General features: G+C 38.1%; 2 protein-coding genes and 1 long non-coding RNA gene across 6 annotated transcripts in view; 1 reads left to right on the plus strand and 2 right to left on the minus strand.

The window, feature by feature from the left end:
• Nucleotides 1-7,792, minus strand: part of LOC143852624 (putative lactoylglutathione lyase, chloroplastic) — a 31,076-nt gene extending 23,284 nt beyond the window's left edge. Inside the window, exons 1-4 of the mRNA XM_077362101.1 lie at nt 7,540-7,792; nt 5,574-5,778; nt 5,354-5,478; nt 5,086-5,150 (exon numbers count right to left, since the gene is read on the minus strand). Coding sequence (XP_077218216.1) covers nt 5,086-5,150; nt 5,354-5,478; nt 5,574-5,778; nt 7,540-7,699 — 555 coding nt within the window. The 5' untranslated portion in view covers nt 7,700-7,792. The remainder of the gene's footprint in view (nt 1-5,085; nt 5,151-5,353; nt 5,479-5,573; nt 5,779-7,539) is intronic.
• A 6,074-nt stretch (nt 7,793-13,866) lies between these two features.
• Nucleotides 13,867-21,526, minus strand: LOC143852629 (uncharacterized). Of its 4 annotated transcripts, none has more exons than XM_077362131.1 (3): nt 21,359-21,525; nt 20,160-20,392; nt 13,867-13,920 (listed from the first exon to the last, which is right to left on the minus strand). In XM_077362131.1, the coding sequence occupies exons 1-3, from the start codon at nt 21,459-21,461 to the stop codon at nt 13,891-13,893; spliced, it is 366 nt and encodes a 121-aa protein (XP_077218246.1). In that variant the 5' UTR covers nt 21,462-21,525; the 3' UTR covers nt 13,867-13,890. The 4 variants fall into 4 exon arrangements, 3 of the variants coding, with proteins under 3 accessions (XP_077218246.1, XP_077218227.1, XP_077218236.1); XR_013236820.1 differs by lacking the exon at nt 13,867-13,920 and adding an exon at nt 14,462-14,875; XM_077362112.1 differs by lacking the exon at nt 13,867-13,920 and adding an exon at nt 14,462-14,879 and having other exon boundaries at nt 21,359-21,526.
• LOC143852643 (uncharacterized) lies at nt 14,724-17,320 on the plus strand. Its single transcript, XR_013236822.1, has 3 exons — nt 14,724-14,914; nt 15,258-15,345; nt 16,811-17,320. It is a non-coding gene; the product is annotated as an uncharacterized LOC143852643 (long non-coding RNA).
• Nucleotides 21,527-27,489: the final 5,963 nt, after the last annotated feature.

Below are 27,489 nucleotides of genomic sequence, written 5' to 3' on the forward strand. Positions count from 1 at the left end.
ACGATGAACCGCCCAAGCAACCAGATTCAGCAAGTCACCCTCAGACTATCAAGACTAAGATTGAGAACCTCTTTTGCAAATGAGACAATGTTGTGTGCATATTTTGAAAATTTTAAGATGGGACGTCTTTCATATTCCAACACAATCATGTTTTATTATATGAACATGAGAGAGATGGAAAAAACGTTCGATAATCCCAAATCTACCAAGATCTGTAAATGAAAAAACCAAGGATGCAGGAATCACACCCTGCATCGGGGAATCGCGATTCCGAATCGGGAATCTCGACGCTTTCCCCAAAAAGTGGGAAGGGCGATTCCCCAAAATGGGAATCGTGCTTCCCCAAAATGGGAACGCACTTCCCCTCGTTTAAATTTTATGGGAATCACAAAAAATGAGAAACACACTTCCCCAGCGCACTTCCCCTGACCATTCACACCTCCCGCTTTCCACCATCCCAGGAGCCTTTGCTTCCCGCTCTGACAACCTTGGAAAAAACAATTTGAAATCATCATGGCTAGTTTCAGTCACAGGAGTTGTCAACAATGGAAACCACTGCAATCCAAAATGCATGTACACAAAATTGATAATACGAAACTGATGTGGACATCACACCCATCTAGGCAGCCCAAGATTGAAGACAAGGCAAGGGAAATGATGAAGCGTCTAAGTGGCGGCTTGGCATGGATCTACGGTCAAGATTTGATCTAGGCATGGCTCAAAGGTAGAGTTTTGGCATGCAATGTGTTTGTGTCCCATCCATGTACAAGTGTACAAGTATAGGGTGTGTATATTTGAGTATGTGTATATGGGCATAAGTGTAATTGAGATGTGCAAGGGCATACTTGTAATAAGAGAGAAGATGAGTGGCTTCGTAGTGAGGTTTTCATTTAAGGGCTAGGATTTTCAATAAATAGGGGTTAGGGGGTAGTGTTTAGGACTTTAGGGTAGTTTTAATCATTTTGAGAAAAAGTATAATTTACAGGAGTGGGGAGGTTTATTGGAGAGAATTCCAAGGAAAAAGGGGAGGACTTCTCCAACGTTGGATCCTCGACCCTCGAGAGTCGAGATGGCGAGATCCGAGCAAGCCTTGTTGGAAGAATCATTGTCATTGTACCAGATCCGAGCCCTGATGTGTTGCACACGAGGGTTTTGTACTTATATATCGTCCTTTGAGATTTATCTATGATTCTTCCACATTATCTTGTATTTTTTTTTTTTTCTTTTAGATTTATCCTATTTCTTTCTGATTGTATATTATGTTCATAAATTTCATCTCCATTAAGTTTTGAAAGTTGAATAAACATGCTAGATCAAGATTTTAGAAAGATCAGACCCTAATTCTATCAAAAACATCTTTTTTTTCCTTAAATTCCTGCATAATTTCCAGAAAAATTTCAAATCTGATCATCAAATTACAGATTTAGTTCAGATCTACGTTTTTCTCTGTTGCTTCCGCCACGACGTCTACGTCAAATTTAGTATCAGAGCGTAGGGTGCTGGAACTTCTTAATTGCCGATCTTGGTGGAGAAAATGGAGAATTTCAAGAAAAGAGCCGTAATTCAAGATCTACAATTTAATTCCATGGAGACTATGGAAGGAGGAGCCGAAACAGCACAATTTAATTCCTTGGAGAATCGGAAGTCTTCAACCTTCAACTCCATATTGAATCTTAACCATGAGTTGTAGTTGCACTACTAACCAGCACAACGGGAACTGAAATAAGCCAAGGCAGTTGCAAAGAAGTACCAGCTCAAAAGAAAACAGCACCAATTCGTGTAGTAGCTGAAGCAGTGCAACTTCCACAACAGCCAATAGCTGGAGTTGAAATTTGGTTAGAAAGATTTCAAGAAAACATTCATAAGGCAGTCCCAATGCACGAATAAAAGAAGCTGACTTTTTCGGGCTTCTTGTGAGGATTCATTTCAATGTAGGTTCAGTCAAATGATCCACAAACCTATGGACTTTAAGTTTTATAAAGGTTCAGATCTTCTGATTCAAGGAAAACACAAGCCAGACCTTCAGTAACTGCTTGGCCAAATAAAATGACTAAACTTGCATGTCCGAAGGTTCCAACACAAAAGCAACCCAAGCTTTGCCAATTTAGACTTCTACTAGTGAATGGGAGTCAATATATCAAGAGGATTTTCTGAAATGAAACAATTAAAAATCGCCTAAACTGTAGGTATGTCCTTTGGTTAGAGTACTTGAGCGAGCTACTATAAAACTTCTGAAGTATTCACACGATATCAAGGAAGCAAATCCATCTCAGTGTGCAAACACCGCCTATGGAGTAGATCTGATCAAGGATTTTTTATCCTTTGCTCAAGTCACTGTCTAGACATTCCACGCTCAGATCCAGAGCACTTTTTTGAGATCTATAAGGAGTATTTCCTAAACTCTATGCATTGTTCAGCAAAAAAACAATCTTAGTCCAGAACAGGGGAGAAAGGTTGCCAAAACTTTAGATCAGGGCTGAGGAGCATGCAGGAATGAAATTTCATAAAAAAATTCAACACGCAGCAAGCATATGATCCACTATTTGACAGAACAATCTACACTACTTCTGAGCTTTCTCAACAAGAGATATGTCTACATCGTATTAATTCACTGAAATTTAATGCAGATCAGATGTGAAGTGTGGAATTGTATTCAATCTCTTACAGATATTTCAAGGAAAACCTGTCTTCATTCGATCCACTGCTAGAAGCGCATGCTCGAACAGCAACATTGTAAAGGCTTCTAAGAAAATTTCAAACTGAAAGAAAATTTCCCTTTTACAAGATCCTAGTCCAATTCAAATTGAAACAGAAGGAAAAACTAAATTTCAATTTCAATTGGAGGGAAGGCTATTTATATGCCTCCCTCTTTACAAATGAAATGCAAATGAAATCAATTATTACATTGAATGAGATAAAATGCAACCTAAGTGTGCATGTGCCATTGACACATGAGCACTTATTAGTGCTCATAAAAGGACTAAACCAACTGTCTTGCTTAATCCTTTTCTCTCAGCCCTTGGATTGGATAAAGGCTGGCCCACCATGCATGAGTAGAAGTAGAGATGTTAGGATCCCTTGCATCACTCCACATTAAGTTCATTATCTTCAATTTCACCCTTCTTCCTTACTCTCTACTCAGCAAATCCCATTACAAACAATGTATGCCTTCTCTTACATGCTTGCTGCCCTTGAGCTCTTGTCTTGCAATGATGTCGGTATGGGGAAACGTGAAACCATTAGAAGATCTCCAATAGTCCCTTCGAGTAGCTTGATTTCGGTTTCATGCACTGAAAATCAGTCATCCAAAACTTGATTTGCAAGAATCTTTAAACTCATCATAAATCTGAATAGTTTCATGTCTTCTTTGCTTGTGAGAGGCAAATCCTGTGATTTGTGGACACAGACACGAGTGTCACGTGTCAACACAAGACACGGAGTGTCGGACACAGGAAACCCCCAAAATTTAGAAATGGGGACACAGAAAATAGAAAGTAAATATAATAATGATTTGCGGACACATTCGTGTGTCGAGTTTCGGAACGGATACGAAGTATTTGACATGGCAACCCCAACAAATCTAGAAATGGTGACATGGCCATACAGGCACATACATAATAAATTATTGATTACTATCATAATTTGCAACAATATAAATACGGTATCCATTTAACAAACTAATAAATCTTAGAATTAATCAACTATAATCTAAAACAAACGTGAGATAATAAAAAAACAACGCATTCAACAATTTAATCTAGTTCTTCCGATGCAACGAGAAATGGAGACCAATATGATGAAATGAATATAATATTGGAATAAGAGTTTGTTTAGGATTAGGGTAGGGGTATATTAGCAAAAATCAGTTAAAGAAGAGTTTATAGTAAAAGAAGAGTTAATAATTGTTGGAATATGTAACGTGCCTGAGGGCATAGTAGTCTTTGTACTTTGCTTCTCTTAATATAAATACATAAATGAGGAGGAGATCACTCCAACTCACTCTCTTCTTTTTCTCATTCTCTTCTCTAGCATATAGTATCAGAGCCCTAGGGTATTCTTCCCCCTAGGGACCACCATTGTCACCCCTCCCTCCCTCCCTCCCTGAACTCCCGACCCCCCGCGACAAATAGAGATTGGAAAAATTCAAAGACTACATAGAAATAGAGACAAATAGAGAGAATTTTTGGTATTACTTACCCAAAATTTTCAGTACAGACATATACGATTTACTGCTAGTGTAACTTTTGCGGTATTACTTACCCAAAATCTCAATTTCGCAGAGATTAGAAATCCTAACCCTATATTGCGCATAGCAAAAAGCATGCACATAATTCCCATCAAAAAAAGGTATGATATCAGGCCCGTCTACAGCATCTAGTCTAGGCCAAGGTTTAAGGTAACCTAGACTCAGAAAATAAACCAGACTCGACTCAATAAGACCTTGTGAAGGTATACTCTGACTCAGTTATAACTCATAACACTGCCTGGTCCAGAACAATGGCTTGGAGAACACAATTTTGTTGGTCGTATCAGAAAGGTTCGTGTTCTAATTGAAAAAATGTGTTTTTGCATGAATTTGGACCCAATTATCTCAGAACTAGGTTATAGATTGAGTTTAGTTTTTGAGCAAAACCAAATCAATAGGCCAGCTAGCTCTGGGTTTTCCTTCCTAATCAGTATGTATGCATTTTTAACAATGGATGCCCTCAACTTGTTGCCATCATAAAAAAATGAATACATTTACCCTTGGAAAGCAAAAATCCAATGTTTCATAAGCATGTGGAGAAAGATAATTACTTCAAAAACAACCTAGTCAATCAGTAATCAACGTGTCAAAGGAAGTCCCTAAACAGATTTAAATAGCTTAAACCTTGCAAAGCAGTAAACATGTCATATTTGTCAATGAAGGCTTCATGAGTGCAGAATAAAGTCAACATAATAAGAGAGAGAGAGAGAGAGAATCGGTCTATATTAATGCAAAAACAAAAAATATTATCCGACATATTTTGTGGTTGAGGTTTTGAGACCGTACATGAAAAACCTATTTTAGAAAAGTATTCAGTTTCTCAAGCAATAGAATCTTACATCCTCAACCGCAATACCAAAGTGGCCAAAACCAGCCCCAATATCATACTTGTCTACTCCATAATCTGCCAAAATTTAAATGAAACACAAACTGCATGAGATGCAACCATAACCTATAAATGTCCATTTTTTAATTTGCAAAAAGATGAAGTGAAGTGCACCTTTGAGCATCAACAAAGTTTGGTAAAACATTATGGAAAAAAGCCTAAAAAGAATGTTAAAACTTTCAATAAAAGGTAGCATTGGAAGAGTTACATAGACAGCTTACTATAGGTAAGTTCGACAACGAAATGTGAATCTTCAGGACCATACCCAAGGAAAGCATTCGTGTATCTTTCCTCAGGTATATCACGTTTCCTCAACAACTTCATTCCCAAGCATTCCGTATAGAATCTGCAAAAAAAAATAAATGAACTATGAAGCAAGCAATACGCCAAAAACCTAAGATGAACCAACAAAGTTGTTATGCATTTACTGAAGATACTTGCTTTATAGTCTTGTCCAAATCCCCAACACGGTAAACTACATGAAGGAGTCTCCGCCTATCCTTTTTTACCCATTCTAAGGCACCTTCTTTACTAACAGCAGCGCTTGCTTGTGCCATATTTCCAGCTGTGCCAGAATCTATACTGTTTCCTTCTGCTTTTAACAAGTTAGATGTTTTAATTCCAAATAGCTGTGCCTGCGGAATAGCTGGATGGCAATAAAGAAATGTTCAAGTTAGTTCTTCAACTTCTTGAGCGAATTCCCACTCAATTCTACAAGAGAATCGCAAGCTGCTGGTGCTTCCTACAATCTAATATATCAATGTATTGATGAATCAACAATGAGAAGTAAAACATTTCTTAAATATTTTAAGGAAAAAAAAGTTAACTTTTGCTTCTTATATAGCCACGTCGTTCTCTCCTTTACAGAAGCAAATTTCTTCTTCTTCTTCTTCTTCTTCTTCTCTCTCTCTCTCTCTCTCTCTCTCTCTCTCTCTCTCTCTCTCTCTCTCTCTCTCTCTCTCTCTCACGAAAATCTCATAAAACGCAAATGAGATATTTGCAAATAAATGCACGCACCTCCTTCAAAAACCGCATCATATCTTGCAAGCAACACATATGACATTTATGCAATTTGAAGTACAACATATATACACATTGATTTTTTCCATATTTGCATATCAACTATGATTTGTGGACACGGATACAAGTGTCGCGTGTTTACACAAACACGGCAAACCCCAAAAATTTAGAAACAGGGACACGGCTAAAATAGCAAGTATATGTAATCATGATTTGTGGATACGGATTCGTGTGCCCAATTTCGACATGGATATGAGTTGTCTAACATGGAAACATCTAAAAATCTAGAAATGGTGACACGTACATACATATAAAAGAGGTAAACACAATATTCAATGATAAAACAAAATGCCACTTGACAAGGTACAAAAACATGTCAACACGCCCACATCAAGTCTTAACACTTCTAGCAATACAATTAAAAGTGTCCAAATGAGTGCCAACGCATGTGGGCACATGTGTCGTGTTGGACACGGCAGGGCAGGTGTGTCGGCAAAAAATTCAAAGTGTCGGCTAAATCATAGCATATCAGCCTTTAGTTGTGAATAAAAAATCAATGCACACACACACACAAGCCTATCGGGTTTGCATCAATTAAATTCCACTATTGGCAACAAAAGTTATATATGCAATTATTTCTATAAAGATCTACTATAGCCAAAGAAAAATTAAGTAAAAGAGCTGTGTTTTCCATCCCATAAAAATAGCCACCAGCACATAAACAGAGAAATTATGTGGTGCCCGCTCGGGCACGTACACTAGCGGGGCATCTGCCCTTGATATTTGATCCAACAATAGTCCCTTAAAAAGTTGGAAAAGTGGCTGATGTAGGATCAAAATCAAGGGTGAATTCCCGCCAGTGTGTTACAAGATAGCATCTTCCACGTTGTTGCCGCACTAGTTATTTTGAATTTTGAAAACTCCACACTACTGTACTAATTTACATTCTTGTCTTTATCCCTGTACGTGCCCAATCATATAAAATTTCACATAAACAAGCAAATAAAAAGTCAATTTACAACCCAAATCACCATCATCAAACAAAAAATTTTAAAAAAAAATCTGTAAAAATATTAATATCTTCCATTACTTTGCGAATCAGCATTTGGCATTTCTACCCCTAAGCAAATAAACCTTAAATCATTGCATAATGTTAAATAAAATAAAGAGGTTTCAAAAAGAATCATAACAAATAAAAAAACCAACAATAAAGCACAATGAAATTGAACATTGTCATAAAATCAAACCGATTTAAGTAAAAAAAAGGACTACTGAGCAAGCTATACAGTGTACAGTATAGAATTCTATTGCAGATATATAGGAAAGTTAGGGTTTTGGAGAATTTAAAAAAAAACAAAAGCTAGGGTTAGGGTTTTGAGAAGATTACAACTGCCGAGATGGAAGAGAGCGAGTCTTCGAGAAGGGTTGGAGGCAGTGAGAGAGATGCCGAATCGAGCGTTTGGTGAGAATCTGAAAGAGGAGAGAGAAAGAGGACGGAGAGAGGAGAGAGAAAGAGAGGAAGAAGCCATAGGAATAATCCTCACCATCTCTCTCTATTCGGTCTCTGTCTTTTCTTCTACTACTACTACTACTGGTTCTACTAATGTTCTTCTCTCTGTAATGCCTATCCTAACAAGGTAGTTTGGCTGTATTAGAAATTTATAATAGAATAAAGAGAGAAATGGTACGAAAACGGGGATGCGTTTTACTTTACAGAAAGAAGCAATAGGAGCGTGACGCGTGTAACAGCGAATAAAATAATGATATGGTAACAGACTCGGGGACCGAGAGTGAATCCTAAGGAATAGCCACATGGCATGCGGGGGTAGTTTTGCCATTTTAGGCAAGGTATGAGGCTATTTGTTCAGCTCCTCTCTTGGTGACCCTAAAGCCTCCATTTGCATACTTTGAGTGAGTAAAGTCCAAGGAGGGAGCAGGATTTTTGATGCAATTAAATATCTGGTAATTCTTAGTCAAGCCATGTGCTTTATTATGTTTGAATGTAAGTTAACTGGGAGAGGGAGAGAGAGAAGGGGGATGAGCAGAGGATTACCTAAGAAATTTCTGCTTTGATATTTCATATGTAAAGGGAAGTGATGGCACGCCACCAGACATGCAATTATTACACATGTTGTTGTCCGGTAGTATCTTAGGATTTGGATGTTACATTGGCAAACAAACACCACCGAGTAATCCGAACGGTGAATTTTTTTATGCTTAGGGATTGCTTGAGGATCCCTTACATGTGGCATCCAAAATCAAGCACTCAAAACGATATCTACATTCTTTCTTCTATAATTGCTTCTTCGCTTTAATAAGATCTTTTCTCATGTGTTGTTAATATCGTTTAGAATAATGCTAAACTGAAGGATGCCTTGCAGAAAAATTAGCCCCCAAAATTGGTAGCGGCAAAACAGAGCAAAACATGATGGTGACAAAACCAACTATGAGAAAAAAAAATTCAAGTAAAAATTTTTCTGGGAAAAAAAGCAAATGATGGAAAGAAACATGCTTAATATATATTATAGACACAGACAGATAGATAGATGTAGGGATTTTCTAGGCACTTCCCAACAAGCCATTTCATGGCTCACTTTTGCATGAGAGAACACACAAACGGGCTCACTTTTTAGCACATTTTGTATTATTCATTTAATTCATATGAGGTGACTGTTCTCTTATGCGAAAGTGAGCTGCGAAATGGTGACAAACATTTCATTCCCCAGGATTTACCCCGTAAAATAGTGATAAGCAGTGTGTGGTTGTCAACCATGTAGAGTTGTGGGAGGCGTGTCATTACTAATATAGAACGAGAAGAGAGAGAGAGAGAGAGAGAGAGAGAGAGAGAGAGGCAAAATTTTACTTGAAGAATTCCACCATTTTTGAGAAACGTGGCATGGAAGGTACAAGGAGAGAACATGGATGCCATATAACAAGATAAGCAATAAATACCTTTGCTTCTTGTCTGGGAGGCTTCAGGGATTGTGATGCTAAATTAGCATCCAAATGCTATAGAATTACCAAAAAGTGCATATTTTAAATGCTTAAGGATCCCTTGGAATTGGCATCCAATCAGAGCTCTCAATATACTCCGAAGCTCAAAATCTTCTTTCTATTCATCATTCTCCTCGACTTTTGTGTTGGATGCCCTATAACCAGAGTTTATGAGCATCTGTGCCCCATCTTTGAGATCTTCACTAGTTATCGAGCTGATGAAGTCCTCAATAAAAATCGGGGACAGAGCTCACATAAAATGACCTCAGCCGATAACCCATCTCAATAGAAACTTTGATCTCTCTATTCTTCATTTCTCTTTTATTTTATGAATTCTCCTCTTAAGATTTTTTTTGGTCCCCAAATTAAATGTAATTTTGAGTCAAATAATTGGCTTTGGACTTACAATCCACTTGCATAATCTCGAACAAACAAGGCCTAACTAACTTGATCTTTGAATCAAATCTCTTAGAAATTCTCCAGTGATCAATAAAAACTCTAATCTCGCCTTTTCCTCCTCTTTAGATGGTTGGTGATGTTTTATGCTCTCGGTTTTGATGATAACGATGGTCCAGATGATCGTGCAATTAGAAAACCGATTAGATGTGTATATTAGGCAAATGGTTAGGATTAGGATTCTCTTGATCTTAGTATTATTATCTTCAATGTTTATATGTGGAGCAACCTAAGTATCAAGATCAAACAAAACCAAGAAAGAACAAGTAACAAGAAGAACTCGTACAAAATCTCACGTATGCCGTGAAGATAAAATTTTATTCAATCTAAAAAACTCCTCCAACTCCAATCGTACATCTCTTTTGTTACATCTCTAAAAGATTTCCGGAAGATTTCCACAATCTAAAAAATAGCTGAAAATGATATTGACATATCTATCTAAAATATTAAAGTTTCCTTAGCTGAAACTAGCTACAAATAAGAAAAGCGACTAGAACATATCAAATCTAGTAAATAGCTAATTTAGAAAATGATAACCTTTTAGGAAACACAATACTTAAGGAAATAGGAAATCATATTTTCCTAATGTTAAAACTTGCTAAATCTCAAAGCTTGTAATCTTGCAAGATTTTCAAAAATGTAAGTTTTCCATATCTCAAAATTATGTAAGCTTAGCCAGTTTCCATTCCGCCGAAACACCTCCTTATTCATGAAAACTTTCCGTATTTTCCAGTTGTGAAACTTCCACTTATGAATCTTCCTAAAATAGTCATCCTCAAAATTTATTGCTAATTTTTGGATTGCATCAATATGTAAATGCTTATATAAGCATTACTTATTGTTAATGACGAAGTATCCAAGATTAGCAAAAATATGTGATTCAATATGGTATCAGAGTCACCGATCCAGTGCTGACCACAACACCAGTAGTTTCGTTCTCCAGCAGACGGCCAAACTAGCCGAACGCCAAGCGCCATCAAACCCCACCGCTGCAAACCCGAGCACCTTTAATCGAAACCCAAACCAAAATCCCATTTCTAACAACCATTAGCTCTGTTTTCTCCTTGGTTCAACTGCATCCTCCTCCTCCTCTTCTTCTTCTCCTTCTTCGGCGTATTCAATTCCACCAGCCATGGTAAATCCGTTTCAGTACCTTTCTGTCTACCGCAATAAGGTATTCCATCCACAAACCATTTGTGGTTTTCCCTTGGTGCTTAAGATCAAGTCTAAACACAGACCTCTCATCCGCATGCCTCAATGCTTCAAACTATCCCTTGATCAATGCCTCTTTTGTTATTCTCCTCAACGATGGTGGCCCAAACTCTTTCTCCATGGCACTATTGCCCTACAGTCTGTCTTGACATCAACAACTCAAAGAACCAGAAAAAATGAATAGGAGGGCTTACTGTTTAGCTTTTGGGTAAAGTTTTCTTTTTTAGAAGAAATGATGTATGAAGACAATCAAGAGTCAGTGGGATTCTCAGAAGCATAGAAAATGGTATGAAGTTAGATGCTCCATTTTCACTTAAAACACCCCCTCTTTATTCTACCCCCAAAATTGTTATTGACACCTCTATTATTCAGATCCCCGCTTTTGCTAAAACAAATAAAAAACAAAAGAACACCACCCACATTTGGTACATGCACCCACCTTAGTACGCACCGTCCAAATTCTTTTCTGCTACAATTGATAAGTTGTTGCCACTATTCTCAAATTACCGCGCTCATATATACTTTTCGTTTTCTCCCTTTATTCCTTGATCCATTTTAGTTGAGGTACCTCTTCGAGATGTGTGCTTGAAATAGTCGCTCTACTTAGTTGAGGGGCATCGATTCCTTCAGGTTCGTGCCTGAGAGAGTTTCAAATCCCATGAGGATCGGCATCGAAAGCCGACCCATGATGATCTATTGCGATCCATTTCCTTAAATATTGATATCTAGAACCAATCCATCTTTGAAGATCGATATCTAAATTCGGTCCACGAAAACTCGCCCACACAGGCTCGAGTCCCATTAAGCCTATTAAAGCTCATTTTTCAAGTGACAACATCTTTGGCAGCATCAATCATTCAACAAAAGACAAAAATCATAGTCTTCAGCAACATCTGCGATGGTGATATCTTGACTAGACAATTTATCAGTGCATCAGATAGGGGAATTTTTAATTTGGGAATTATTGTAATATCAAACGTATGTTGATTTTTCACTCCACATATATTTGAGGGGGCATGTTAGAGTAAACCAGATTTGATGAGATCTAACTGTTGGATCACTAGGCATCAGATAAGAGGAGAGGTAGTTAATACAGATTAGGCAAATGGTTAGGATTAGGATTCTCTTGATCTTTTCATTATCTTCAATGTTTATCTATAAATGCTTATAAGCATTACTTATTGGTAATGAAGAAGTATCCAAGATTAGCAGAAATTTGTGATTTAATACCCTAGGGTGGAGGGCAAATGATAAAAGCTGGGAAATGATATTAGCACAACCACATTTTGTTATTTGTGCATATTTTCAAAAATCAAAAGCCATAAATAGACCAAAAATCCAAAAAAAACAAAAAACATAAAAACCCCAGAAATTCTTCTGATGACCTAGCGAGCATGACTAACGTCAATTGGAGTGTCATCACGAGAGTCTGACAGCAAAAGATGGTCCCTCACATCTGGAAAATCAATCCAAAATCTAAAACTACAATTGGTGTTGCTCCCATCCGGCGGCTCTTAACTGCTTTTTTGTTTTGTCAAAAAAAAAATGCTAAGCAAAATATTACAAGAGACTGGCTTTCGCATATCTGGTTGTGTGGGGGTGGCTCGGAGAGTAATGGAATAAGAAGTCAAAAGGGAGGAGACAAGCATTTCTATTTTTATGGAATTACCTCGGAGAATAGTGTAAGTAGTGATTGGTTGCACGGCATATACTTAGAGAGTAGGAGAATAAGTAGGTGTGTCATTACTAATATTGGGAGAGAGAGAGAGAGAGAGAGAGAGAGAGAGAGAGAGAGAGAGAGAGAGAGAGAGAGAGCAACATTACCAAGAAAATTCAATCAAAATTCCTTGCTTTTTAGAGAATTTAGCTTAAAAATCATAAGGAGGGAACAGGGACCCGTGTCAAGAATCATTAAAAAAAAACAAATCCATATCAGGATGAGAAATTATTACATGGGAGACATCCAAGGTAGTCAAAGGAGAGTCCAATGCTATTTTGGAAACCAAACGTGGAATGGCATGCCAGATCCGAGCTTTTGTGCAACCAAATCCGCCTCCTTGCATCATTGGACAAGCAAATCTATTAATGGTGATGCGGTTTGTTTGAAAATTTAACATGCAAATTAGTGTTATATTGTAATTTTTGTCTTTCATTTTTATTATCAAACGAGAAAAAGCCTTTTCTACATTTGCAATTTTCAATTTGTAATCTCTACATTCCAAACACGGCTGTGTTTGGATGGCAAGAAAAAACATATCCGGTGGAAAAAATTCCTTAAAATTTTTCCCTTTCCACGATTTAGAGTTTTTCGATGTGTAACTTAGGTCCTGTTTGGAACGAAGGAATTTTCTGGAAAACTTTGGAAAAGATTTTTTTTTTTCCAGGAAATTCTGTTATTCCATAGTTTGATTACACATGAAAAAAAAAGCAACTGGAGCCACCCTAATTTACAAGGACATGTAATTTATAATGGTATACCTCTAAATAACTCATAACTATATCAATTAAAAAAAGTCATAACTATATCATTCCCCCCTTACTGTAAAAAAAAAATAAAAAATTCCGCGAGATATATTTTTCCTGCAATCCAAATAGGGCCTTAGTTGAAACAAAATAAAATTTGGAAATGTTTTTCCTCTACAAACTTTTCCTAAAAATTCCTGCAATCCAAAGAGGGCCTGGAGAAATTGGTGTCCAAATTACATCTGGGTGTTTATTCATTTTTTTAAATCCAACTGCCCAAGAATCTCATTGCAAATTGCATATACACCCAAACTACAAATAATACCTTCTCTGGTTGGAAAGCTAACTAAAAATGTGTAAAACAGAATGAGTTGTGCCATTATCAAAATATGGTTGCCAGGATATCAGTCCCTTCTATTTATTGTTCCAGATTTAGTTTCTGATTAGTTCCTAATCTTTTTTCTGGGGATTTGGTAGGGACTGGGGACCATCCCATAGGCATAACGTCCATGGGATGTTGCATGAGATAGCATCCACAGAGCCTTCATCTGAGGTGGCTTCTCTCACATGGAACAGCCCACAAGCAAAATGCCTTATATGGGAGGCTCACTTTTCAGCAGATTTTGTCTTCATTCAAGAGGTTCTGCAATGGACGATAGCAGATCCGTAACTATGAATAGCAGCATAATCTATTATATTACTTGTTTGAGAAATTAAGGTAATATGAGTCCTAGGGGTGCAACTCGGGTCTGGTTCAACCCCAAAAAAAAGGTCGGGTCCGGTCGACTTTTCCCAACCCGGGTTGAGTTCGGGTTGCAACCGAGTGAAACCCGACATTTTTTATGATTTTTTTTTATTTTTTTAAGCTTAAAAACTGGGGTTGAAGTCGGGTTCGAATTGGAAAAATGGGCTCCTCGTGTCGGATCGGAAAAATGGGTTCCTCAAGTCAGGTGGGCTGAACCTCGTCGGGTTGGAAATCGGGTGAGGTCGGCCTCAACCCGGCCCGAGTTGCACCCGTAAATTGTGGCAAGACTTCTAACGCAATTCACGTGAAAATGGGGGCAAATAATCCCGTAGGGAAGTGAAAATGAATAAAATCATCGCCCTTCAATCCGAAAACAAATGAAATGTTGACATCACTTGTTGAAACATCTCTAACAAAAATAAAGAAATTTACAATGAAATGATAAATGAGCTTAAATTCAGAACCCTAGAAAGTAGAAACATTAACATGGAGAAAAAAAATAGTGATATAAGAAACCCTAATAACAAAAAAAAAAAGGCATCTCCCTCAAAGAAACACAAATACCAAACCCTGTAGGACTGCGTATTGTTTGTTGCAAAAGCATCCAATCGTGGAACTCCCAAGTGTCAGGTCATGTCGAATAGGCAAACAAGCCTTTGAAAGGTGTAGATGAAGCTTCTTCTGTAAATGCCTTTTTTGAGAAAAGCCCCAAGTGAAGGGAACAGTTTTGGGCAGTTTGGAACTGCAAAAATTCGAGCCAAACCTGGTAAGCTTTGTGTTGCCGCGAAGAAATGCGCCAGTGAGGCTGCCCAAGGTCTTTCCATTAGGCTGCACACCATCATTTGTTTGTTGGCTAGCTTGTGAAACATCCCAAGTTGAAGCACAAGCACTGGTTAGTAAAGTATATTTCAAGAGGGCTGTACAAGTAAGGTTTTAAATTTCGAGTAAACCCGAAACGTTAGTATATTTCGACCATTCGAAATTTCGTTTTCCTGATTTCGGTCCGAAATTTTAGGAAGATGCATTAAAATATTCATTACTTAATATTTCCCTTAAATTTCGGTAGTTTCAAGCGAAATATCAGGCGGGATAAAATATTGCTTTTTTAGATTTCGTCGAATTTCAAACAAAATTTGGAAATTTCGACAAAAATTTCAGTTTCAGTGAGTACCGAAACGCATTACGAAACCGAAGTTTAAAACCTTGTGTACAACCATTGGTTGTTGGGTGGTTAGTGAAGCATCAAGCACTGGTCCTTGAAGCGGTGATTGTTTGGGATGGATACTACAAACGCGGGTGTTGCATAGGAGCTACTACAAAGAGGTATTAAAGTCTTTAAATATACACGCCAACTGTTTGATGAAATGTCTACGAGATGTATCGTGCCTTGCAAGTAGGGGTGGACATGGTTCCGGTTCGAACCGAGGAACCGAACCGAACCAGCACATATGGTTCGGTTCGGTTCCATATTTATATGGTTCGGTTCCGGTTCTGATATCCTGGAACCGATGGAAATTCGGTTCGGTTCTGGGTTTGGGATCCCAGAACCGAAAACCAAACCGAGAACCGACCCTCACCTTAAAACCCAATGCCTCATCGCTTTACCTTTAAAATTTTAATTCACCCCCCAAATTTGTGCATGTTTGTAGGTCATATATAATTTTTGCATTGCTCAAATTTGTGCCTGATTATTCCAAATTCGTGCATGTTAGTGTTTGTAGTTCATATATAAACTGGACCGAACCAATTATAAATACGATTACGCAAAATATCTACATTTGGTGAAGGTTGGGTAAACCCAGAACCGAACCGATTATATATGGTTCTGGTTCGGTTTGGTTCCAAACATATATGGTTCGGTTCTGGTTCCAATTTCAGGGAACCGATTATATATGGTTCGGTTCTGGGTATACCCCAAAACCGAACCGAACCGAACCGAACCATGTCCACCCCTACTTGCAAGTCTCCTTTCCGCTGCAGGCCTCAACTTGAGGAGGAGTGTTGAAGGCCTCATGTAGTTCCTTGGTTGGTTGTTTGGCCGGTTGGTTTGTTGGCTGAGCTGGTTGGTTTGTTGGCTGGTTGTTCGCCTGTGTTCATCATTGGATGGAATGGTTGTGGTTGGTTTGTTGGTTGGGTTGATTGTGGTTGATTGTTGGTTGATTCTTTGCATTAATGGTTTGCTCCTTCCACGCTTGGTGTTGTTGATGGACTCGCTTTGCAAGTCCTGATGTTGATGCTTCTACATGGTTAGTGTAGTTGCTTGGCGTAGTTTTACGCCTTTGTTGTGATTGTAGTTGTTGCGGCTATGTGCCCGGTCGTTTGCATTGCATTTGGCCTTGTTGTTGTGGGTATATACCCAGTCCTTTGCGTTGCATTTGGCCTTGTTGTTGTTGGTGGCTATATGCCCGGTCATTAGCGTTGCTTTCGACCTTGTTGTTGATGGCGGCTATATGCCCAGTCGTTAGCGTTGCTTTTGGCCTTGTTGTTGGTGGTGGCTATATGCCTAGTCGTTAGCATTGCTTTCGGCCTGGTTGTTGGTGGCGGCTATATGCCCGGTCGTTTGCGTTGCATTCGGCCTGGTTGTTGTTTCTCCCACGTGAAGTGTTGTGTGGTCGTCGTTTGTTGATTGTTGTTGTGGGCTGATTTTCTATCACCCTGTTGTTGGTTGGTTGTTGCTTCTGGTTGTCATTCTTCTTTTATTGGCGATGTGTTGTTGAGCTGATATCTACTCGTGGTGCTTCGCTGTTGTTCGTGCACGCACCCCTTTGGTGTGCTTATTTTGTTCGAGGTTCGTTGTTGTTTTCCTGTCGAGGCGCCTCCATTCAATCGTTCTCTGCATCCAGCTTTGTTAGTCGTGCTCTGATTCAGGGGGAGGCTCTGTGGTGATCGTTCGGCAGTAGTGCTGATTCAGGGGGAGCTGTTGTTTTTTATGGCCGTTGATCACGATGTTCTACTCATTGTAGCTGTTTCCCTTGTTTTATTATGTTTTCACCATGTATTCACCACACCAGCTTGAGGGGGAGTACTGTACCTAGCTGGCTGTGTGTATGGGATTAGTCTTTTTTGTTGTTGCATGGGTATTTTAGTTGTTTGTTGTAGTTTTTTTTGTAACAAGCTGGAGTTTTATAGTATATACACTCCAACTTGAGGGGAGGTGTTGAAGAGTGTTTAAGGATGTATTGGTCATTACATGTGTGTGCAAGGGGTCTTGTAGTCTTTGTACCATGTAACCCTATTTGGGCTCCAATATATACATTATATTACATGGGAGCTCCTTAGTGGAGACTCCTCATCTTCTCCCTCACTCTTCTTCTCAATTTCTTCCTTATCTCATTCTAACAGTGGGATACCTTGAGATACATATCAAGTGTCTTCATTACGTGCAATTTATATTTCTTTTATTTTCTACTCTTTTTTTGGTTTCTTCCACACAAACAATCTACCTAGGAACAGAAAATATTCTTTTTCCTTGTCTAAAACCTCAAAACTCTAATATTTTTTCTTGCTTCACCCATCTCATCTCACCCTAAACCATACACCCCTTAAACTTGCCCAAAACCCTTGTCTGTACCTTCCCAACATACATCTACACATTCCCAGCATACGTCTGCATCCTTCTAAACATACCCTAAACCTAGGAGAAATAGCTGTCCAATCTAATCACATATTTTAGGATCCAAAACCCTAATTTCCACCCATCCTTTTCGCCCCTAGCATCCCTTCCATAAATCCGTCCTATATCAGTTTGCTATCAAAGCGAAGTATTAGTCCTTCCATCGATCATCCTGCATCGAATACTCCCATTACAAGCAGGATCCCATTTCCTATCTTACATTCAGTCTACTTAAGAAAAACCAAGAAAATGTAAGTCTCCAACCTCAACTAAAATAGGGACTGTTGTGCACAATATCCACCAATCCTAGAATATCACTTGTTTTGAAACCAGTAAAGGTCCTTAAGATAAGCTCTTTCCTTCCAAATCTAAACTCTTTCATTACCCGTGCCTTCTCATCATCTTTCTACAAGAAAAAAAAAATTGAAACTGGCAACAAACTCCAATTTCGTGCCACCTGGCGGTATGCTTGAAATCACAAGGAGAGATTTGGAAACGACTCCAATCGACCCCCTAAATCCAAATAAAATTCCCCAATTATTACAGGAACAAAATGACCACCCTTTTTCAACCTTCGTTCATATGATAGGTGGGTTTTGAAGGATTGTTTTGTAGGCCATGTTGTGATCAATTGTGTGTTGGATTTTCGTTGGAACATGGACCTTGTTGAGGTATTTCATGGGCACATAAGATCTGAAGAGGCAAATATAAGCCATGAATGCTGGACAGATGTGATGGCTCAAGACATACAAGTCTTGATGCGAGAACGAATTGGAGTTCAACCGAAAAAAGGTAGGAGAAAGTGTTCTGCTACGGGAATTGGTGACATGACCAAGCGCGGAACAGATGAAATTCATGCTAGTCAAATGGCATGGGAAGACCACAAACTACTTTACTACTTTACTCGAGTGGGTTGGTTCGGCACATTACCCTTAGGCCCTTGTAATTGCTCCCACTCGCCATCGTTGTCATCCCGACCTCTTGGCTGCTAAGTATTCTTCGTCATTCTCAATGTCTGCCTTCTCTAAAGTCTCGACTCTTGGAAAAGAGGCGATTGGAATTGATGGAAAGACGAGCACCAAGAATTGCAAAATCAGGCATCATGCTTTTGTGCAGGTCAATGATAAAGAATATTTCCACACAAATAGGAAGGTGATAATGATATCCCTCTTTTCTTCTGCATCCACTGAAAATAGCGGTTTCTTAGTAAGGTGACAAGATGCATGGAACTTAGAAGGTCAAGAGGCAGCATGTTAGGCAGATATGTGAGAGATAGGTCAGACTTCTAATGAACCAGCAGGTCAGACTCCTCACTAATAGGGGGCTTTTAGGGTGCTAAGCTCATAGCGGCCCGTGGATCAGTGAGATAGGATCGAGCCACATGAATTCTTACTCAAACTCTCTTCTAATCTTTTCTTGGGGAGTACTCTCTTTAGGATGAAAAGGAAGAATTAGTCACAAAGTAGACTCATTAGGCTTAACGACCTCACTAGTTAACTTTGTGCACCTTTGGTACTTCAGTAGGGGCCTTATTATTGGGCAACAAGTGGCTACTACAATCTAGGAAAGAAGCGAAGCCTCGATAGAGTCGCCTTCGGAAGCGTTTCCAGTAACCACGGTATCGACATATGGTAGGCAGGCAAGCCCATATTAGCCCTTATTTATTATAGACTTGTAGTACTATTGAATAATCGACTTTGCACCAATCCTCACTACCCTTATTATGGAGGGAGGGGTGTTGGGGGATAGTATTGAAAATGTTGGCATCCCGACCAGCAACTTTGCAGATTTTCATAATGAAATCTTCTAGTGATAATACCATTTTTTCACATATAGAGGTAGATGAAGAGGCGTTTGATTTTCCTGGCGTAGAAATCTGTATACGGGGGGTGGTTGGTTGTTTGCGCTTGTCCTTTTCAACATTTAGTGTATTTATATTTCACAAACCGCCAGATGTTCTAAAAGGTATGAAGCTGGGAATAACTTGTCTAGGAGAAAAATTAAAACAAGAGAAAGTGTATTGTTAATCACCAACAAGAAAAATAAAATGATGAGTGTTGTCTACTTTCCTTCAGGGAAACACTTTTAACAGACTAAATTGTGTTGGGTATCCATGGATTCAATGATGGAATGGTTCAAAAGGATGATGCCTAGAGCAGCCATGTGGCAATCTACGAGAAGCAGCCAAACACACACAAATCACATATAATACAATTGCAATCAATGAGAAACCAGCAGCCAAACACACACAAATAACATATAATACAATTGCAATCAATGAGAAACCGGGAGATGGCTGATCGTGATAGAAATTGAATCACATTTTTTATGATAGTGTTGTATATATAAACATATGTTAGTCTAGTAGTAAGAGATAACTGCAATTCATATTTTTCATAAAAAATTTAATGCATGAATGGATACAAAATAATTCGTGGAATAAAATCCAATGCAAAATAAACACCCATAAAGAAATTTTGTGTTTCCCTCCACTAGCAAGGATAAGTAATGTACATGAACAAACCTCGATGGAGGTAGAATGCTTTTCATCCCCAATTAAATGAACATTCACTCCGGTACTGAGCTCCTGAACACTATCCTCTTCAATTTGCTCCAGGGAAATGGTTTCACCAAACTTAGGGTCACTTGTACTGCACTGGCTTTGCGATAAGTTCTCCTTCAACACATTTTCAGAAAGCCTAAATGCTTTTTCTTTTGGGTTCTCCAGGTTGGTTTTCTCATCTTTTTCCAAGTATCCTGAAATTCACATAGAATGCACGGCTAACATTTGGTACAAATAAGCACTTGAAAACAACAGACATCTGAAAATTGAATCAAATTTTTTCCCCTTTTTCACAAACAGAAAAGATCATGAAATTGATTTGTGCTGATGATGATACAAAAGCCCAATTGATGTAAGCATGTAGCAAGAAAGCAGTGCAAGATAATTTTCATCTAAATATTATGTTATGCAAAATAATGACTGAAATATGAGCCACACGAAAAGTTTTTTTAATATTCTGCATGGTTCTTCCATAAACAGAAGTCTTAATTGTTATGGCACATACAATGGGTGATGAAAATTGCTATCAAATCATGGAAAATCTCAAGCATTCGGCTTTTGATAAACATAAAATAATCGATGAGTGCAGTGACTATATATGAAGGTTATGAGCAAGGGTACTCAACTGATTAATTAAGGTAGGATCAGGTACAGTGTCCATTTATTATAAATCATCAATATACTGCTCAAACGATCCATATTTTAACTGAGAACAATAGCATGATGAAGGTAAAAAAATCTGCATGGTTCTTCCATAAACAAAAGTCTTAACTGTTATGGCACATACAATGGGTGATGAAATTTGCTATCAAATCATGGAAAATCCCAAGCATTTGGCTTTTGATAAACATAAAATAATCTATGAGTGCAGTGACTATATAGAAAGGTTATGAGCAAGGGTCCTAAACTGATTAATTAAGGTAGGATCAGGGACAGTATCCATTTATTATAAATCATCAATATACTGCACAAACGATCCATATTTTAACTGAGAACAATAGCATGATGAAACCAAACTTTGTTCAATGGAATAAGATCCAGTCTTAAAGTAGTAGAAAAAAGATGATGAAATCAAAGAAATTATTATCTATTGTCAATTAACACAAAAAACAGGGATACAGCAAGCCCAAAAGATATCATCCAGGAAGAAAAGGCATTGCCTTCGTAGGAACTAGATTGAGTGGAAACTGGCCTCCACACAGGTGTCATTGTTCGCCTCTTCTTGTGGTCCATAGCATTTGGCTTATCCTTCTTCCCACTCATTTTCCAATCATAACTCAAATGACGATAAAGGAAGCCCTCTAGCAAACAAAACAGAGGTATTCATGGTAAACATGTGACAGAAATACAAAATGCTAGCATATAAACTCCAATTCTCTACAACATGAGCATATTGGGGTTGTTCACCATGGCGACAGCAATCCAGAGTTTATGTTATCCTTTGATAGGCTCGATATCCTCTGCTCATGTTGACCTTTGTTATTGGATAAAATATTATAATAACAAAATTGGTGAACACCGGATATGATAATGCCGTGGTATACTTATCCAAGCAGGATAGCCAATCCCACGAACAGCTTACCAAGGATTTCTGTCCCAATGGTGAACAGACCTATTAAGAATTAGACAACACAATGATATGAAGAAGATTTGGAGAAAACTATCATCTTAAAGCACTGTATCAAAGTTCAAGTAACTTTTTCCATATAAGAGACACATTTAAAAGGTGAGTTTTGTTGAAGTATAAATGATTAAATAACACCAACTCTAACAGCATAAGCTTTTGGAGTAATTGGTTGTTTCACATGGTATCAGAGCTATTGCCTCACCGCAGGTCCTGGGTTCAAAACCCAACAACTCTTTGATATTAAAAATCCACATGTACGGCCAACACCTAAAAAGGGGCCCCACATGAAGGGAGTGTTGAAGTATAAATGATTAAATACAACAACTCTAACAGCTTAAGCATTTAAACTTTAAAGTAATTGATTGTTTCACAAGTTTAACTTAAAATCCCACCAACCCATGACAATGATGAAGTGGGAGATGTCATTCATACACAAAACAGAGGAGATTACAAAATTACAACAAATTCGAAAGTGAAATTCAAATAAAGACCAAGTATGAAATCTCATAAACTAAAGGGGGCTCTAAGTGTATAATAAGACAAAAGAATCCAAAGTTCTGAACCTGAAATGAGTCCATAGACTTAGTCAGAACATACACAAAACAGAGGGGATTACAAAATTACAACAAATTCGAAAGTGAAATTCAAATCAACTAAAGGCGTGGGGAGGGGGTGGGTTCTAAGTGAGTATTAAGACAAAAAAAGTTCCAAAGTTCTGAACCTGAAATGAGTCCATAGACTTAGGCAGAACATACTTGACATTAGCAAATTTCCAGACACGTTCAACTCTGCAAAGAGAATACAAAAGCCTATATCATTTTTCTCATAAAACCCATTTTTACTTATCCATTTGTGTAGTTTCAGAACCGATAAAAGCATAGAAGATTGCATTTTTATGATTTGATTTTGGTGTTTTGAATTGAATTTTTGGAACTATTCAATGGAACCCTAACGTTTTAAGGTCTTAGAATTCTGAGAACACGAATGGGTTGAGATTCCCAGACCTAAATTAATAAAAAGCAAAGGGATATTACAGTTTATTTTGAAAAAATTTAGTGGGTTTTGAAAAGTACCTGGAAAAAGACCTGCAAACAATCATCTGTGCTTGGAGCTCGGCCAAGACGAAGTTTACTTCTCTTTTATTTCTTTGTACACCAAAGGGGTTGGCCGGGGAAAGTAAAGGGGGTGAATATATCATTTACCATAAATTGAAAATTAATTATTAATAGGGATTTGCTAGGAACCAAGTGTCATGTGCGAGTTTTCATCCAAAAAGACTAGTGGGTGCATCAATTGTTCCATGAAATGCTAAACATGTATGTTGTCCCATTTCATTGGAGTTAGAAACATTCTATTTTGAAAGTTCAACATATAGTCGCCACTTGAAATAGGGCCTAAAATCTGAAATATGACTCCTAAAACATTGATCTATAACCCACACACACACACATGCCCCCGTAAAACACCGCCAAAACCAAAACCCCGCAATAAGGTCATTTAAGTTATACTTTCTCTGGCATAACGTATTTGCTTGCGGTCATGCCTGCCACTATAAGATGTTTTACCGGCGCTCCAGGATGACCGCCATTAAAATTTTACCTACACAACACAAAAAACTGTACCTAATACTCCCCTAAATATGGGCTCGATTTCTTGTACGAGAATTGCCAAAAGGGGACACTAACACACTTTTAAAAAATGGTTAGAGAGGGACGAAATGGGGGTTATCAAGTCTCTAAATGGGGTTATCAACCCTCTAAATGGGGTTATCAAACTCTCAGAAGGGGGTTATCAACCCTCTTTGACAATTTGTCAAAATTATGTCCCCCCCGTTGAAACACCCAAAGAATACATTTCCAACCATTGCTAGATGTCACCTATGATCCAACGGTTATGAAAATCTCTGTTGCCCCATAAATCTTACAATGAGCACACCATATATGCGTGTAGCAAAAATGAACAGTTATAAGATAGAGATTTTACACTGACGAACTAGCGGTACATGGATGTCTTTGCAATACGTTTTAGGGCCCACGTTACCGGGTGATCTAAACCATGCAAGTTGGTCCTGTGCAACATAAATCTTCACCATAGGATCATCCTAACCCTTTATTTTTAGGATTTCTATGACATGGGATCATCCTAAACCTTCATTCAGGAGGTTTCTATAACGTGGCGGCTTTTTTAAACTTCATAGATCAGAGGGTTAGGATCGTCATATGGAGAGGATTTTTGGGGATAAGTTGATAGGTGCACATGCAATGCAAAGAGTACACTGTGGTGCTTAAAACATCCACAGTGTTGGTTTCCAACCATTGCTAGATGTCACCTATGATCCAACGGTTAGGATAATCCCTATGGCCCCATAAATCTTATAAACACGTGTATAGCAAATATGGGGTGTTATAAGATAGAGATTTTAACATGGGCAATACGTTGAGGGGCCCACATTATTGGGTGATCCAAACGATTCAGAAATTGGCCCCCCTCCCTCCTCCATAAATCTTCACCATAGGATGATCCAAACCTTTCATTCTGAACATTTCCACAACTACACTAGGGCAATGAAGAAGACTACACTAGGCCACTGTTTCTTAGAGATTAGAAAGAGCTTAAAACACCCAAAAAATAGTCCATTTCAATCTACATACATACATTTCAGTGCAAATAGAAAATCAAGAACAAAAAGAATACAGAATACAGAATACAGAATACAGAAATTTAACAGTGTAGCAATAGATGAGCTTAAATTCAAAACCCTAAATCAACCCATATTGACAGAAGACTATAAACCCTAGAAACATTATGGAATGTGGAGAAGATGAGCGAGAATAAAAAAAAGGCATCTCCCTCAAAGAAACACAAATACCCAAACCCTAGAAAAATTATAGAGAAAACATACTGATATCAGAAACCCTAGCTAAAACACGAACCGTGGAGGGAAAGGAAGGGATGAGAATAGGGATAATCCATGAATTTTGGACCACATGGAATGGGAAAGTCGAAAAATATAGGGTTTTCGTTGTAAATTAAGAGCTCTTCACCTTCTGCTTTCCATACATTGCTCAGCAAACTCTCATTCTCAGATCTTTCCTTCACCATCTCCATTTTCTTATCAAACTGAGATTCTTCTTCAAAAATAGGGTTTTCATTGTAAATTAAAAGCTCTTCTCCTTCTGCTTTCCATCCATTGCTCAGCAAACTCTCATTCTCAGATCTCTCCTCCACCATCTCCATTTTCTTATCAAACTCAGATTCATCTTCAAAAAGAAAGCTCACAATAGCATTCTTCCTTCTAATTTCAAAAAGCTTCTTTTCTAGGTTCCTCTTCTTTGCTTCCAAAATACTATAACTATCTTCTGCCTTTCTCTTCTCCTTCTTCTCATGTGATTTGCATCTCTCGATAATCCGAATAACCCTCTAAAAATAATAACCATGTCATTTCTCTCTAAATCGTGGAAAGGGGAAAAAAATTAAGAAATTTTTTTCCTCCGGATATGTTTTTCCTGCAATCCAAACACAGCTGTGTTTGAATGTAGAAATTGCAAATCGAAAATTGCACATGTCAAAAGGGCTTTTTCTCTTTTGATAATCAAAATGAAAGACAAAAATTACAAAATAACACTAATTTGCACGTTAAATTTTCAAACAAACGCCAACACCATTAATAGATCTGCTTGTCCAGTGATGCAAGCAGGCGAATTTGGTTGCACAAAAGATCGAATTGGGCATGCCATTCCGCATTTGGTTCCCAAAATAGCATTGAACTCTCCTTTGACTCCCTTGGATGTCTCCCAAGTAATAATTGCTTCTCCTGATATGGATCTGCTTTTTCTAATGATTCTTGACATGGATTACTTGTTCCCTCCTTATGACTTTTAAACCAAATTCTTCCAAAAGCAAGGAATTTTGGTTGAATTTTCTTGGGACTGTTGCTCTCTATTTCCCTCTCTTCCTCCCTCTCCTCTCTCCCAATATTGGTAACGACACACCTACTTATTCTCCTACTCTTCGAGTATATGCAGCGTAACAAAACACTACTTACACTATTCTCCGAGGTAATTCCAGAAAAATCAAAATGCTTGTCTCCTCCCTTTTGACTTCTTATACCGCTACTCTCCGAGCCACCCCCGCACAACCAGCATATAGACATATGCGAAAGCCGGTCTCTTGTAATATTTTGCTTAGCATTTTTTTGACTAAAAAAAAATGCAGTCAAGAGCAGCTGGATAGGAGCAACACCGGCTGTAGTTTTAGATTTTGGATTGATTTTCCAAATGTGACGGACCATCTTTTGTTGTTCGGACTCTCATGATGAGACTCCAATTGACGTTAGTCATGCTCGCTAGGCCATCAAAAGAATTTTTAGGGTTTTTACAAGGGCGCCCTTCAGTTTAGAATACCTCTACTATCAATTATATGATAAAATTAGTTGGGATTTCGAACAATTATTAATGCATTTAAAAGGTTATTATAGGGAAAGTACTCATGCATTTAACTGTCATTTGTTTCTATTGATACACGTATATGGGGAGTTACCGGCGATCCTAAATAAACCGCCCGTAAAACGTCCCCAAAACCAAAACCCCGCAAAAAGGTCATTTAAGTTATACTTTCTCCGACATAGGTATTTGCTTGCGCTCATGCCTGCCACTATAGGAGGTGTTTTACCGGTGGTCTAGGAATGACCGCCATTAAACATTTACCTACACAACACCCAAACTCGCGACCTAATACTCGATCCCCTGAATATGGGCTTTCTTATAATTGATCAAAGATTAGTTGGAGATTAGAAAGTGCTTGAAACACCCAAAGAATACATTACCAACTATTGCTAGATGTCACCTATGATCCAACGGTTGAGAAAATCTCTATGCCCCACAAATCTTTAAATGAGCGCACCATATATGCGTGTAGCAAAGCTGAACAGGTATCAGATAGGGATTTTATATTGGTGAACTAGCGGTGCATAGATGTCTGGGCAATACGTTTTAGGACCCACGTTACCGGGTGATCTAAACCATTCAGAAGTTGGCCCTATGCAACATAAATCTTCGCCATAAGACCATCCTAACCCTTCATTCTTAGGATTTCTATAACATGGGATCATCCTAACCTCGCTTTCAGGAGATTTCTATGACGTGGAGGCTTTTTTAAACATCATAGATCAAAGGGTTAGGATCATCTACGGAAAGGATTTTTGCGGATAAGTTGATAGGTGCATGTGCAATGCAAAGAGTACATTGTGGTGCTTTTTTTTTCTTTCTAATTTTTCATTCCTCTAATGCTCTGCTTACTATGATTAAAAAGCGCTATATTTCTTACAATTTCATTAAAGACTAGTTGTAGAGGGCGAGAGGAAAAACTAAATTGTTTATAAAAAGTAGGTCAAGCTTCACATGAAAGTAAATGGGAAAAGAACAGAAAAGAAAATCCAAGATAGCACTCTGAAGTTAGAGTGAATACAAATTATGTAAAAAGACTAAAGGCAACGAAACATCATTTATAGAATCTTCTCGTACGATGTACGGGGCGGCGAAAGGCGATAGAGAAAGAAACTGATATTTTTTTTAAAAAGGCGATGAAGAGAAAGAAACTGATATTATGTTAAATTTGATTAATGTAATTTGTCACATCTAATGCAATGTAAGAACTACATTGGAA

The sequence above is a fragment of the Tasmannia lanceolata genome, unplaced genomic scaffold (assembly GCF_043159265.1).
Source record: "Tasmannia lanceolata isolate RefF3 unplaced genomic scaffold, GAP_Taslan_0.1 ptg000003l, whole genome shotgun sequence".
In the NCBI taxonomy this organism is placed as follows: Eukaryota; Viridiplantae; Streptophyta; class Magnoliopsida; order Canellales; family Winteraceae; genus Tasmannia; species Tasmannia lanceolata.